The following is a 14,597-nucleotide window of genomic DNA, read 5'->3' as shown; positions in this document are numbered from 1 at the left end:
CTATTTAGTGTATTTTAACAGCCTCAGCCGTCATTTTCTCTCTGTATATTCACCCAAGTTGAACCTGATCTTATTTTTCGATCCGTAGACAACTACACGCTGCTCTCACGAGTGAGGAACAAGCCCTATGATGTGTTTGGGTGCTGGCTCAACGAGACCCATCTGATTTCTGGCAACCTGCACTGGATTGGCAACATGACGTCCTGCACCGTTCTTTGGCTCAACAAAGCTTTCCAGGTCTGACCTTTAAGTGTCATGTCTAGCACAAGGCCCACCTCCGAGCAGCTCCAGATCATATGTACAAAACTGATCAAATTAAATGAACAATTATCAATAATCATCCCAATCAAGCACATTGTATGTTGCTCATCTTAGATAAAAAAAACCAGTTGGAGACCCCTGCTCTAGCACATTTCCACCAAGGTTTTAGAAGAAACTGTGTGCTTGTCTGTTCCATATCTGCTTATTTATTAATAAAATACAGCTTGCTCTCGATCTCTCCAGGACATCGAGTCTGAAAACGTCAACGTGGTCAAGCGCCTGTTCAAGATCCAGAACGTCAACGCCAGCACCATTCGCACGGTGATGGTGGCTCACTGCCGACGACACGACACTCCAGACCTGCTGCTCGACTACGAGGCTCAGTCTCGGGCCCAGCAACAACACAAAGGAGAATCTCAGCAACACCAGCCTCTGCTTTTTAACTTAGCTTCAGACAGTGAGGAAGACGATGACGAGAGAGACGAAGAGGGCGAAGAGCACACTGAATCGAGGCACTCTGCTCATCTGCCCCATCTCAGCCCGTCCAGACTGGAGCATGTCAGACATGTGGGTATTGAACGCCACATAACTGCAGGAATAACAGTGAAGGCAATAATTATATATTATTTGCTCTGGTGAAGCCTCTGGTATCTGTGTTGCAGTGTTTACATTGTTTCTTTAACACCACATAAGCCTAGAGTATAAACAAGCTATTTATTAACAAGTTATTTCTGTGCTGTTTTCCTCAGGGTCTTCAGAGCGGAAGCGCTCACGAGCGTGAACTAGAGGCACGAGTGGCTCGGCTCATGGGTAGCTGTCACACCAAAGCGCCCAATCCTAGCCTGGTAACACCTGGAGAGGGAGAGGACAAGACCTATTTACTGTTTACCACAGGCAGCCTTACCTACTCACCTCACCAGATAGGTGTGTGTGTGTGTGTCTTTTTTGTAATTTTATTATTATTATGTTTTTTAATTGTGTGCATAAAGAAGCAGAGGTTATGGGCGTGGATGCATCAGCCATGGTTTATGTACTGTGCTTGTATGTGTGTGTTCCAGGTATTAAACGGATCATGCCTGATCAGATGAGCACATGTGGACCTGTACTAGGGGAAGAGCGCAGCGCTGAGGAATTCTTCGATTCGCTAGATCACGTGATCGATATCCACGGCCACATTATCGGCATGGGCTTGTCACCTGACCACAGGTCAATAAAAAAAAATGTATAGACCGAACAGGCATAACATTATGACTGATATGCCTGATATTGTGTTGTGCCAAAACAGCCATAGAGGCATGGACTCTACTAGATCCCTAAAGGTGTGCTGGCACTAAGATGATAGCAGCAGATCCTTTAAGTCTTGGTGGTGAGGCCTTCATGGGATACTTACGGGATTTAAGTGATACTTTTGATAGATACTGACCACCGGGAACAGCTGAGAAGAGCTGTAGTTTTGGAGATGCTCTGATCCAGTGGTCTAGCCATCACAATTTGGCCCTTCATCAAACTCGCTCAACTCCTTACTCTTGCCCATATTTCCTGCTTCTAACTCATCAACTTTGAGGATAAAATGTTCACCTGCTGCCTAATATATCCCACCCACTAACAGGTGCCATGATGAGGAGATCATCAGTGTTATTCACTTCACCTGTCAATGGTCACAATGTTATGCCTGATGTGTGTACATATCTAATATATAAAAATGACCAGTATTCGTGTATGTAGTGACACAGTAAGGCCACTAGGGTGCGTCTTAACCACAACAGACAGATCTGCATTTACATTTTTATCGAGCAAATTCTGACCTAATATAAACGATGAGTACGTGATGTATACGTGTTTTGGTTTTAACAGATACCTGTACGTGAACAGTCGAGCATGGCCAGCAGGCTGCGTGATTTCAGACCCCATGTCTCCTCCACCCATAGCCGAAGAGATCGACATGCACGTGATCGACTTGAAGAGCCTGCGAGAGGAGAGACGCAGCCTCCGCGCACACCGAGCCTTCACCCCTAACGACGAATGCTTCTTTATTTTCCTCGACGTCAGTCGTGACTTTGTGGCCAGGTAAATGACTTACGAGTTCTCAAAGCAAATCTCACATCTCACTCTCGAGCAAGTCTCTGTTATTCCACTAGAGGGCGAAGGAGAGCAACATTTCTAAGCCGAGTCTGGATATGGACGAGACAGCTCTTTGATAATTTTTTGTAAATAATATATTGAGAAAGCCGTGAAGAAAAGCTAGTGAGGGAGTCACGCTGCAAATTAAGCCCCTGGATTCGTGGAAACATATTTATTTCTTACATCGCTCATACAGAGTTCAGCACAGTTCCATTTCAGTATTTTTAAACAGACATTTATATTTCTCTATTTGTGTATTATCATCATATATCACACAAGTATATTAATATATATCCAGGTGGATTTTCTTTTAAATTCCACTTGCGTGAAAACCCTATGTGGTTTTAAGCTATTACTGAATTTGTTGTGATCCTTTACCCAGTCATCCCATGACTTTGTGTTTGTAATCAGCGCTCATGTGAGCGTTCACGTTATGCATAATGTCAGGAGTGAAATCAAAACATGTGTGGTGAACTCCACGTATTCACACTACAGTTGAATGACTTATGTTATAAATATATAAATAGAGCCTGGCTTTGTTACCAAACCTGTGTATTGTAGAAATATCATTCGTCATATTGACCACAGCAAATGCACATCAGGTGGTCTTGGATGTAAACTGTGCTCATAGTTGGCTCCACCCCTTTTGTTTCAAAAGTTTCAAAACCCATAATGCTAGGTTCATGTGAATCTGGAGAGATCTGAATAACACAGTTTCGTTTCACAACACCCCAAATACTGCACAAGCACACCGATCAGGCTTAACATTATGACCACGTGCCTAATATCGTGTCGGTCCCCCTTTTGCTGACAAAACAGACCTGACCCATTTGAGACTCCACTAGATCTCTGAAGGTGTGGTGTGGGATCTGGCGGATCCTTTAAGTCCTGCAAGTTGCGAGGTGGAGTCTCCATGGGATACTTACAGGACTTTAAGGATACTTTTGATAGATACTGACCACTACAGACCGGGAACACCCCACAAGAGCTGCAGTTTTGGAGATGCTCTGATCCAGTGGTCTAGCCATCACAATTTGTCCCTTCGTCAAACTCGCTCAAATCCTTACACCGTCCATTTTTCCTGCTTCTAACGCATCAACTTTGAGGACAAAATGTTCACTTGCTGCCTAATATATGCCACCCACTAACAGGTGCCATGATGAGGAGATCATCAGTCTTATTCACTTCACCTCTCAGCGGTCAGAATAAACACGAGCTTCAGTGTGCTTCATTTCCATTAGCCGTTTATTTATTCCTTCTCTTTGAGCTGATGCAAAAATGTCAAGGTGTTTATTTTTAAACTGGACACACGAAGAGGCGGAGTTGTTGCCGCCGGCAACCTGAGACTACAAAGCTGTTTGTTTGTGTCAGTCACGTGACTAAAGATGCGTCATTGATTTTTGAATATGTTCGTGAGATATTCAAAAACGATGACGTGTTTTCAGTGGTGTCCAATTTTAGAAATACCCCAAATTAGCTTTAGTGTTTAACCCACTCTCTTCTCTGTTCTTCTGCAGCGGTGCTGAAGACAAGCACGGCTACATCTGGGACCGCCATTACAACATCTGTCTGGCTCGTCTGCAGCACGACGACGTGGTGAACTCCGTAGCCTTCAGCCCGACTGACCAGGAGCTCCTGCTGTCAGCCAGCGACGACTCCACCATCAAAGTGTGGCGCTCTCCACGCATGGTGCGCCTGGCACGCCGCCCGACTAGAACCCGTGACCTTCTCACCTCGCTCCGAGCTCACCGAAACTCTAACACTACTTTAAACGGCAAGCTCTGAACAGCCCGAGAGCAGGGCGGACTTGTAAAAACACTCCACGTTCGTGACCTTTTAAGGAAAAGCTTTCTAACACTGTTGCGAGCCTAAACGCCTCGAAAGGACGAGAAGGTCGCTGTCAAGAGGAAAGAAGCGATCTATAGGGGCACAAAAAGAACCTCATAATAAAACACAGCTCTTGTGCTGCCATTTTTGTTAAAAAAATATTCACCACGGGAAAAAAGATGACCTTAAGAGTGTGTCCTGTTTGCTGCGGGTCGGTCCGCCGTAAGCATGCTGTCTCGGAAAGCCGACCTTTTAAAAATCTCTCGCTCTTTTTTTTTATTTTTAAACCTGTAACAAAATGATATCAAATGCGATGGCAAGTCCAATCAGCTCCAGAAGTATTGGCACCCAGGGTGAAAATGAGCATGAGCATGTTTTCTTGTGTTCCAAAATCTTTATACTTTGATACACGCGGTAACGTTTGCCTGTTTGCGTGTCCTGGTTTCTAACCATCCGTCTGTCTCATGTCAGGATCGTTCATGTCATGTACGCAACCGCAGACTAGTTCCTCTTCAGATTGTGAAAGACACTTTGGGACTTTTTCAGTTTATTTAACAGAAACCGGCGCTTACGGATCATGATGGGTGCCGATAATTCTGGAGTTGACCGTAGGTGCAGAGTGAAGCGATATACATTAAATCCCTTTTAATTCATTAAAGATGTTTGTATCCGGTCTATAGTGCGATGGCGTTATTTTTTGCGTTAATCAGTAGAAAACACTAAAATTCCCCCAAAAGTCGGCTTTCGTAATCGCTTAAACGTAAAGTGTATTTTAAAACATGGCCGTTTTCGTTCAGGGTGCAAATGTGTCTCGGAGTCGTAACCTCTTGGCAGAGGCAGCCAGGTTCCTGTGAGCATGCGGTCGTAGTCCTAATGCCACAGCGTCGTCGTCGGGTTTTGTGTTTCGAACAGTAACAATGCCGTTCTAACGTGAAGCGCACTGAGTTGAACACGTTGAATTTTATTCTTTTTGTTCTTCAGGGTTGTTGTGCTTTCTTTTCTCCCCACAAAGTCTGATATGTGAGTAATATACGACATTAAAACTTCTTCCATTACCAGTCGTGCCGTTGAATATTTTGTGTGTTTTGTGTGTACTACTTCTGTCTTACGGCGCTAACCTCTTCCGTCTTGCGTGTCATTCAGCTCTCATGGACACTGCAAGCCTATTCACTATCATCAGCTTATAATAGTTCTGTTTTCCATAACATGCAAACATCAAGGGTCATATCCCAAGTTCCTGGATTAAATGTCAAGCAAGGAACACCGATCAGGCATAACATTATGAGCAGTGAGCGGTGAACAACAGTGCAACAACTCTGTATGATAATCACATACACTACAGATGCATTCGATAAGGATTCAGTTAGAAAAACAATACAGTATTCCTTTAAGGGAAGTATTATTACATGGTAACTGGCTTCCTCGCTATATACAACAATCAGCCATAACATTATGACCACTGAGAGGTGAAGTGAATAAGGCTGATCTCCTCATGGTACCCGTTAGTGGGTGGGATATATTAGGCAGCAAGTGAACATTTTGTCCTCAATGTTGATGTGTTAGAAGCAGGAAAAATGGGCAAGCGTAAGGATTTGAGCGAGTTTGATGAGCAAGGGACAAATTGTGATGGCTAGAGGACTGGATCAGAGCATCTCCAAAACTGCAGCTCTTGTGGGGTGTTCCCGGCCTGCAGTGGTCAGTATCTATCAAAAGTGATCCAAAGAAGGAACAGTGGTGAACTGGTGACAGGGTCATGGGCGGCCAAGGCTCATTGATGCACGTGGGGAGCGAAGACTGACCCGTGTGATCCGATCCAACAGACGAGCTACTGTTGCTCAAATTGCTGAAGAAGTTAATGATAGAAAGGTGTCAGAACACACAGTGTGTCATAGTTTGTTGCGTATGAGGCTGTATAGCCACAGACCAGTCAGGGTGCCCATGCTGACCCCTGTGCACCACCGAAAGCACCAACAATGGGCATGTGAGCATCAGAACTGGACCACGGAGCAATGGAAGAAGAAGGTGGCCTGGTCTGATGTCTATTTGTGGATGGCCGTGTGTGTGCACGTCACTTCAAGCCTACGGAGGCAGTGTCATGCTTTGGGCAATACTCTGCTGGGAAACCTTGAGTCCTGCCATCCATGTGGATGTAACTTTGACATGTACCACCTACCTAAGCATTGTTTCAGACCATGTACACCCTTTCATGGAAACGGTACTCCCTGATGACCATGGCCTCTTTCAGCATGATAATGCGCCGTGCCATGGTTCAGGAATGGTTTGATGAGCACAACAACCAGTTTACGGTGTTGACTTGGCCTCCAAAATTCCCCAGATCTCAATCCAATCCAGCATCTGTGGGATGTGCTGGACAATCCATGAAGGCCCCACTTTGCAACTTAAAGGATCTGCTGCTAACATCTTGGTGTCAGATACCACAGCACACCTTCAGGGATCTAGTAGAGTCCATGCCTCGACGGGTCAAGGCTGTTTTGGCAGCAGAAGCGGGACCAACACAATATTAGAGTTGTGTTAATGACGTTATTCCGGATCAGCGGACGTTTTATAGTTATATAATGTTGTTTTTTTCCCCCCACTCGTCATGCTCACTCACTAGTTTGACGGCGCTTGTAAGGCAAAAGGATTAAACCACTTATTAAAAGAACTATAACCACAGACGAATAAGTAAATCAGTCAAGAGCCAAGATTTTAGTTTTTAATCATTTATTTAAAAATAATAGTACACCAAACCCTTATAGACCAAATAAGTTTTCATACATTAGAGGCCTTCCTTACACCTTCTAGTAAGTATATAAAGAAACTATTAGTCATTTCAAGACTCTAGGCATAATGAAAGATTGTGTATTTAATATGGACTTTTTTGACTAGGCATAAAAATATACTTCTTGTGGCCTTTTTTGGTACATAAGAAGTATAGGAACAGACTTTATAACAGGTTATAAGGGAGAGAAATCACTTATACAGTAGAAATATAATGCTACATAAACTAACCACTAGAAAACACTACCCTAAAGAAAAAAAAAAAGGTGCCTTTAAATGATTCCTAATATTACTGAACCTAGTGATCAAGTGAGCAAGAGGTTACATATTGTGCTAATGTGCTAAATAAGCAAGATACCAGCATTCATGCATACATAACGATGCACAACACAGGGCTCATGAGATATAAGTCACTTTTAAGTCACAGCTGCAACATGTGGTGGTTGTTCCTTTTGCTGCATGTATGAGAAAGATATGTAAATAATTTCCGCAATGTGGTCATGTCATTTAAACAAATTAACATTAAATAATAATAATAAGAAGAAGAAGAATAAATGGATGTTGTACTAGATTATTTTTGACAGACAGAAAAAAATATTTACTGAATATTCGTGTAGTATAATAATAATAATAATGAAAAGAAAAAAGAAAAAAAAAGGAGGAAAATGATGTATCCATGCCCGATTTTTTTTTTTTAAGGACTGTTACAAACACACACATATACAGAATGTAAAGTTTAGTTAGGAGTGATGGAGCACATGGGACATCTCATTCGTTATATCCCCGTTAAGTATTCTAGTTAGATTGTTAACACACATTGTTGTTTTCTGTCACACACACACACACACCCCTTTAGCCACTACTATAACAGGACTTTGAACTGGATTGAGTGTACTGGTCATACTGGGGGAAATTCCCACCACACTATGGCATGTAGTTCATGTGATTCTTAAAGTTGACAGCAGCCTAATAAATCATTAATTCTTTAATTTTTTTCATTAATTTTAATTCAAAACAAACTTCAGTAGTTTAACTAGTTAATAATTTTATCATTTAACTGAATAAGAAATAAAGTTATTTGTTCTTCTGTTTGTTTGTTTTTTAATTATTTTCCTTACTTTATTTTTCAAAGACTAAAATCAAGCTCTACCCCACAACTTCAGGCCCAGTATAGAACACACACACACACACACACACACACGTTGAATATATATAATGGCCCATGTTATGGAGGTTAATGCAATGCTTTCTTCCATTCCTCTGTCCATGTGTCAAAAACCAAAACAAAACTGACCAAGAAACTTTTTTTTTTTTTTTCCAGGCACACGTTGAAATGTTGCCCTGTTTATTCCTGTTTTAATGTTTTTCTTATTTTTTTTTACTTTTCAAACTCTACACACAATCAAACTGTTCTGAACTTGAATGTATGATTATATGATCATCTGTTTCTTTCTTCATCCTCTCAGACTAGTATACAAGTCTCGGTATAAATCTCAGATTAGTAGCCTATACTCATCATCATCTATACTATACTAATCATCAACAGATGTACAATAGATGATAATTTAATTAATAGAAAAATAGTACTTTTGATTTGCGGAATCTACAAATTATGCGTTTTGTTAGGTTTGTTACCAGGTTTCATCGAAATACTTCTAAAAAAATAAAATGTTTGTAAATTGTGGAAGGTGTTTGGCGGTAATGAGTGAAAATCAATTAAAAAAAATTTAAAAAAAAAACTTGTGAAATTAGAAATAAATATTATTTCAGGAGTTCAGGTAACTGGGCATGACTATTAATAATCCAGTTTTTAAAGTCGATGCTTTCAGACTGTTGGACAGAGTCTACATGTTGCTTGTCTGCACTGTCTTGTCTCGTCATCCTGTGCACTTCTGTTGTATGTCTAGTTTAATGACCGCACCTTAAGTATAGTTTAGTTTTTAGTTCTATGTGTCTGCATCACTGTCTGTGTTACGTGTAGCACTTCTGGTCCAGGAGGACCGTTGTTTCATTTCAATGTGTACTGCATCAGCTGTATACAGTTGAAGTGACAGCTTATTTGACTTTTTTCCACTTGACTTATTTAGGAAATTATGTTAAAAAAAGAAGGTGTTACATGGTAAGTAAAAGTTTTTAAAATTAATGTTAAATACGCCAGGCTTGTATATAACTAGCTATGTAATGTATATAATGTGTATGCATTAAGCCCTTATCCAGAGCGATATACATGTTTGTATGTTTATATACACAACTGAGCAATTGAGGGTTAAGGGCCCAGCAGTGGCAGCATGGAGCTTGGATTTGAACCTTGAGCACTAAGCCACCCCCTCACCTACTGAGACACTCTGCTCAATCCATGTACATTTCCACGTATCATGCACTTTAATTACGAGAAATCAGCAACAGATGTTAGGAAAGTGTGCATGTTTGTTTTCTACAGGTTTGGGAAAAGACTTTAGCAAATTAAATCATTCTGTTTGCCTCAATGCAAATCCCAAGCCTGCATTAAACAAAAAAAAAAAAGGATTTCTGAACATACCAAAAGTACACAAACTGAGGAAAGCATGGATTGTGCAAAACATTTATAGTCACATTGTGTTGTCTTGCACTAAACATGTAAATATAATCATATATATATATATATATATATAATAATAATAATAATACATATTTATAATATAATAATAATATTTATATAATATTATATATATATAATATAACTATCTAATCAGTCTTACACAGAATGATAAGATGTTATATGTGTTATATATGTATAAATTATTATATATAAAATTATTCATTTTTTTTTTAGCTTTAAAGACCAGTAAGGTCTACAATAGCTTTAATAAAAATTGTATCATCTCTAACGTAGGAGCTCTTTCCAGCTAGCTTGGCCAGAGGACAGAAAAGAGGACAACCGCTTGCGATGTTCATCTCACTGATGGGTCTTTGGAAAGATGTGGAGCTGATGTCAGGTCTGAAAGCGTCGATGATGTGTTCCCGGTTATTCTGGTCTAAAAGCATCAGTGTTACCTGAAAGAAATTAATAGTCAATATATGCGCAAAATGGCATAACATTATGAGCACTGAGAGGTGAAGTGAATAAGAATGATGATCTCCTCATCATGGCACCTGTTAGTGGGTGGCATATATTAGGCAGCAAGTGAACAATTTGTCCTCAAAGTTGATGTTGGAAGCAGGAAAAATGGACAAGCGTAAGGATTTGAGCGAGTTTGACAAGAGCCACTGTGATGGCTAGACCACTGGATCAGAGCATCTCCAAAACTGCAGCTCTTGTGGGGTGTTCCCGGTCTGCAGTGGTCAGTATCAGTAAGTTAGTTTTGCTGATGAACATTCTTTACTACGCGAAACAACACAGTCAGGAACGCCTGCTGGTAACTGGTGCTCTGGCAGCAGTTTTTCTTGTTTGTTCTGCAGTTTCCAAAAACACTGAAAGCTTACATTTGCAGTTTTACTACCGATTGTTCCAAAGGGTGAACGACATGGACTCCTCTCAGCCGCAGTAGCATGGGTTTGCGTTGTTAAATAACAAAGTGAGTGCATGTTATAGAGACTCCATTTGACAGTTTTAACCATGTCTGGAAATGGAAATGTTCTCAGCTTTAATTAAACTCTAAAAAAAAAAAAAAAATTATATGCATTTATAAACTACGCTGCAGCCACAAGGCAATTAAAATGGGCGTCGGCCTGCCCTCACCATCTAATAAATTATCCTTGTCTAAATACAAGTAATTTTCATAATGACAGTAATTACTGATAATGGCCAGTGCTGAGTCAGTTTGTTTAATTACGGAGTCATTTGCAATGTCGGGAATTTAGCGAAACTGTAACCGAGGATAATTGAGCGAAGGTGTAAAGGGCAGAGACGATGGAGAAGGTCCAGTGAGTGTGAAAGGAAAAAAAAAAAAGCAGGTAAAAGGGGAACACGTGCTAACCTTCTGGCTGAAGGGCCACTTGAGTAGAGCGTCGTATTTCCCTCTCATCACCACAAAGAACAGGGAGAGGTGAGTGCTTCTGCCCGAACCATCACCGTTCAGATACAGCCTCAGACACATCTTATAGCCGTACTTACTGGAGTAAAAAGCTGGAACAAACACACAGAAATATAATAAATAAAATGATTTCATTTCATTTCATTGTCTGTACCGCTTATCCGATCTATCCTCGGGTCACGGGGAGCCTGTGCGTCATCGGGCATCAAGGCAGGATACACCCTGAACACGGAGTGTTAACCCATCGCAGGGCACACACACTCACGCAATCACACAGTAAGGGCAATTTAGAGACTCCAATCAGCCTAGAAGCATGTCTTTGGACTGTGGGAGGAAACCGGAGCACCCAGAGGAAACCCACCAAGCACGGGGAGAACACGCAAACTCCATGCGAGTGAGACTCGAACCCTTTTATCATTATTTATATTATTATTATTATTTTGACAGAAATAAGTCACTCTGGTCAGCAATCCCATTTTCATAGCTCATTTCCATCAAGCCTGGCTTAAATCGAAATGTCCTTATTTGCGTCCTATGTGCCTCTTTTTTGCCATGTAAATTTTATTCAGGTTCAGGTCTGAACACTCCCAGTCTGAAAGTACCAAAATATTGTCATGCCCTGTTTTTTTTTTTTCTTTTTCCTTCAAGTTTCATATTTAAGGAACTATAAAATTTCATGAGAAACTTTTTTTCCCCAGACAGATTCATTTACATAAGCAGGTGAGTGAAGCTCTACACATCAGACCGAGACATCACATTGTCATTTGATGAGGTTTTGAAAGTGCAAGTAACGCCAGGAATGACAGGCAATTTTCGTTCCAGTTAAAACAGAAGCAAAAGTAACAAGATAAACCTACATGTGTGAAAACATCAACTTGTTTGTGTCTGCAAGTGTTTCGAGAAATGATGTACCTGGCGAGAACATGGCAGGTGCTCGTCCAGCCAGAGCATCCTGTCTGCGTCGAGAGAAGTCGGAAATTTTCCATATGAACACGCCATCGTAGGTGCAGAACTGCAACTCACGCAAATTCTGTTCCGATTCAGCGAGCTGGAGATCTCGCATGGTTAACGTCCGCTCCAACTGGCGCACCTGCACACCAACACACACACACGTAAACATCAAAAATCGCAAATCAATAAATGCATAAATTCTTAAAAAAGTTTCCCTTCCTAAGAATCCAGGGTGCTACATATAGAACCTGTCTAATAGAACCCTGTGTGTTCGTTTCTTTACTTTAGCTTTTAATTTATCAATAAAAAAGTAATTTTAATATACACGGGGTTACACAAGATTGCTCTGTAATACATTTAAGTAAAGTAAGCAATGTTCAAATCTTTCTGTACCAGGGTTAAGGTTTTATATGCTTTTTTTTGGGATACACTTTCACTGTTCAGAATAATTAATAGTAAATTATATTCCTACGCAGAGAACATGCAATAAACCAACAGTGACAAAAAAAAAATAGAAACACCTGTTAGGGATGAAGGAAAAGAGGGTGAAGGAACGTTCGGCAGAGACAGCGCTGGCTCTTCTGCCCATCATAAAAGCGCCTCGCATCAACAGGCTGGACTTTAAAGAATGTCACGAATGGTACGGAAACGAAACCGAAAAGAATCTCCACGTGGGACGAAAGCCAACCGCTTAGATCTGTTGATGGCGCTGAAGGAGTGCCTGATTGGTGTTTCGATTTTTTTTTTTTTTGCCCATTGTTTCTATATGCAAAAAAATGTACTGAAGCACTGAAACCAATTTTCATTGAGTGTCGTTTCGAGTCTTTACCTATAGAAAGACCGGTCAGGATCGAGAGGAACACGTGGGATAAATCATCTCAGCTGCACGAAAAGAAAAGTCAAGCTTAACGAGCCGGCTTAGCAAAGCTGTCTCAGATCAGTTCGATGTGTACCGCCCTATCTGCCCGGGTGGGAAGTAGCGTACCTTGTTGGATAGGTTTTCTATCTTCTCCTGGTCCAGCCGGTGTTGGCGTCCGAGAGCTTCGAGCGAAAGAGCCGACCGTTCCACCTCTCTGTTCAGTACGCACACGATGTTCTCCAGCGCGGTCATCTTCTGCTGCATGCCGAGTCCTCCGGGTGAAGCCTGGGCGCCCGGAAGAGCCGCGTCTTCGGGGCCGCAGTACAGTCCGAATCCCGAGTCCTCCTGCCATTCTCCGGCTGTATCAGACCGGAGGCGCACGGACGAGAGCACGCCCAGCATGAGCCGCAGGTGCTCCATCACACTGCTCTGTTCATGCTCCTGCTGTTTTCCGTTGTCCACCTGCAAGGATAAACGTAGAAAATTATGTTTATTTACCACATTAATGAACTGGAGCTGATCTTTTAGAAGATTCTATGTGCCTCAAATTTTGCATTTGAGAAGTTAATACACATGAAAAAAATGCTCATGTTGCCAAATGTATATTTTCTATAATAACAACTTCATGCTTTTTTATTTACATTTGAAAGTGTGGATTTTATTCATTAAATGCAGCCGGATTCACTAAATGCATTCAAACTACGGTGCTATTCTTTCAATGGCCACTAGTTTGATTCTCACAAAAGAAGAAGTAGAAGAAGAGGAAGCGGAAGAAGAAGAAGAAATAAAAAAAAAAAAAATAAAAAAAAAAAAAAAGTAGTAGGCCATATGTGCCTGTACTCAGCATGTATTCAGTTTATCCCCCTAATGTCCATTTACATTTTTTATTTTAAGTACTGTGATGATATTTCTCCAAAATGATTGAGGGGGGTAGATATAAAAATATTCAAAACATATGCATCAGTCTTGTTATTTTTAACGCCATATATTACATGGGGACCTTCCCAGCTCATTTCAGTAAGTGGGTGAGTACTAATCCACACATCCTGATTGAAATATGCAAGCACAAAATTACTAGAACTTTCCAGAGCATGCTTAGCATTCAGATAAACACACAAAAAGAATGTGTGCTAGTTAGTTGAGTAATTAGATTAGATTAGATTAGATTGGATTATTTGCAATTTCTAAGTTATCTTGACACACACACACTTCCTGTTTATCTCAGGGGGAATTCCAGTGTACTGCATGAAATGTGTGCCGACGTACCACAGCCCTGCAGCCAATCTCGCTAAACTGGCAAGCGGACTTCGACTTCGCACACGATTTGCTATGCTCTTGGAACTGTAAAGGAGAAAGACAGAAAATATATATATTGAGAAGGTCTAAAAAACAGAAAGGAACACTCAAACGAATGATAAAAGCTACCAAAAAGGGTGTGGAAAGGTTATTCATGCAAGTATACGAGTGTATCAGGTACCGCCGCATGCTTTGTTTACAGACGCTGGATTAGATTACAGCTGTGAACACACTGTTCCTGCACATCTTGTACTTTCTGAGCGCACGCACATGTGACGCTCACCAAAACATATGGTTGAAACCAAGACTAACCTTTTCTCTGGGAATTTTCTTTTTACCGCAGTCTTTGCACTGCATTGGAAATTTCTGGCAAATCTCATCATGAGCCTGAAAGACAGATGGAGGATATGGGAAATCAAATATACAGAGAATTTACTCCCTAAAAATCCTTAGACATTTTCTAAGTAAAACCACACATCAAGTGCATC

General features: G+C 41.0%; 2 protein-coding genes across 5 annotated transcripts in view; one reads left to right on the top strand and one right to left on the bottom strand.

Moving 5' to 3' along the window:
• fbxw5 (F-box and WD repeat domain containing 5) overlaps positions 1 to 5,264 on the top strand; it is a 12,015-nt gene extending 6,751 nt beyond the window's left edge. For both annotated transcript variants that reach the window (XM_058382527.1, XM_058382526.1), the window contains exons 5-10: positions 89 to 237; positions 505 to 828; positions 1,011 to 1,185; positions 1,320 to 1,467; positions 2,116 to 2,328; positions 3,900 to 5,264. In XM_058382527.1, coding sequence (XP_058238510.1) covers positions 89 to 237; positions 505 to 828; positions 1,011 to 1,185; positions 1,320 to 1,467; positions 2,116 to 2,328; positions 3,900 to 4,167 — 1,277 coding nt within the window. In that variant the 3' untranslated portion in view covers positions 4,168 to 5,264. The remainder of the gene's footprint in view (positions 1 to 88; positions 238 to 504; positions 829 to 1,010; positions 1,186 to 1,319; positions 1,468 to 2,115; positions 2,329 to 3,899) is intronic.
• A 2,479-nt stretch (positions 5,265 to 7,743) lies between these two features.
• The window catches only part of traf2b (Tnf receptor-associated factor 2b), a 29,147-nt gene continuing 22,293 nt past the window's right edge, over positions 7,744 to 14,597 (bottom strand). For all 3 annotated transcript variants that reach the window (XM_058382531.1, XM_058382530.1, XM_058382532.1), the window contains exons 6-11: positions 14,422 to 14,496; positions 14,080 to 14,154; positions 12,940 to 13,275; positions 11,916 to 12,093; positions 10,947 to 11,095; positions 7,744 to 10,023 (exon numbers count right to left, since the gene is read on the bottom strand). In XM_058382531.1, coding sequence (XP_058238514.1) covers positions 9,805 to 10,023; positions 10,947 to 11,095; positions 11,916 to 12,093; positions 12,940 to 13,275; positions 14,080 to 14,154; positions 14,422 to 14,496 — 1,032 coding nt within the window. In that variant the 3' untranslated portion in view covers positions 7,744 to 9,804. The remainder of the gene's footprint in view (positions 10,024 to 10,946; positions 11,096 to 11,915; positions 12,094 to 12,939; positions 13,276 to 14,079; positions 14,155 to 14,421; positions 14,497 to 14,597) is intronic.

This window comes from Hemibagrus wyckioides, linkage group LG28, assembly GCF_019097595.1.
Source record: "Hemibagrus wyckioides isolate EC202008001 linkage group LG28, SWU_Hwy_1.0, whole genome shotgun sequence".
Lineage (NCBI taxonomy): Eukaryota > Metazoa > Chordata > Actinopteri > Siluriformes > Bagridae > Hemibagrus > Hemibagrus wyckioides.
The sequence above is the reverse complement of the archived record's forward strand: the minus strand, read 5'-3'. Positions and strand labels throughout refer to the sequence as shown.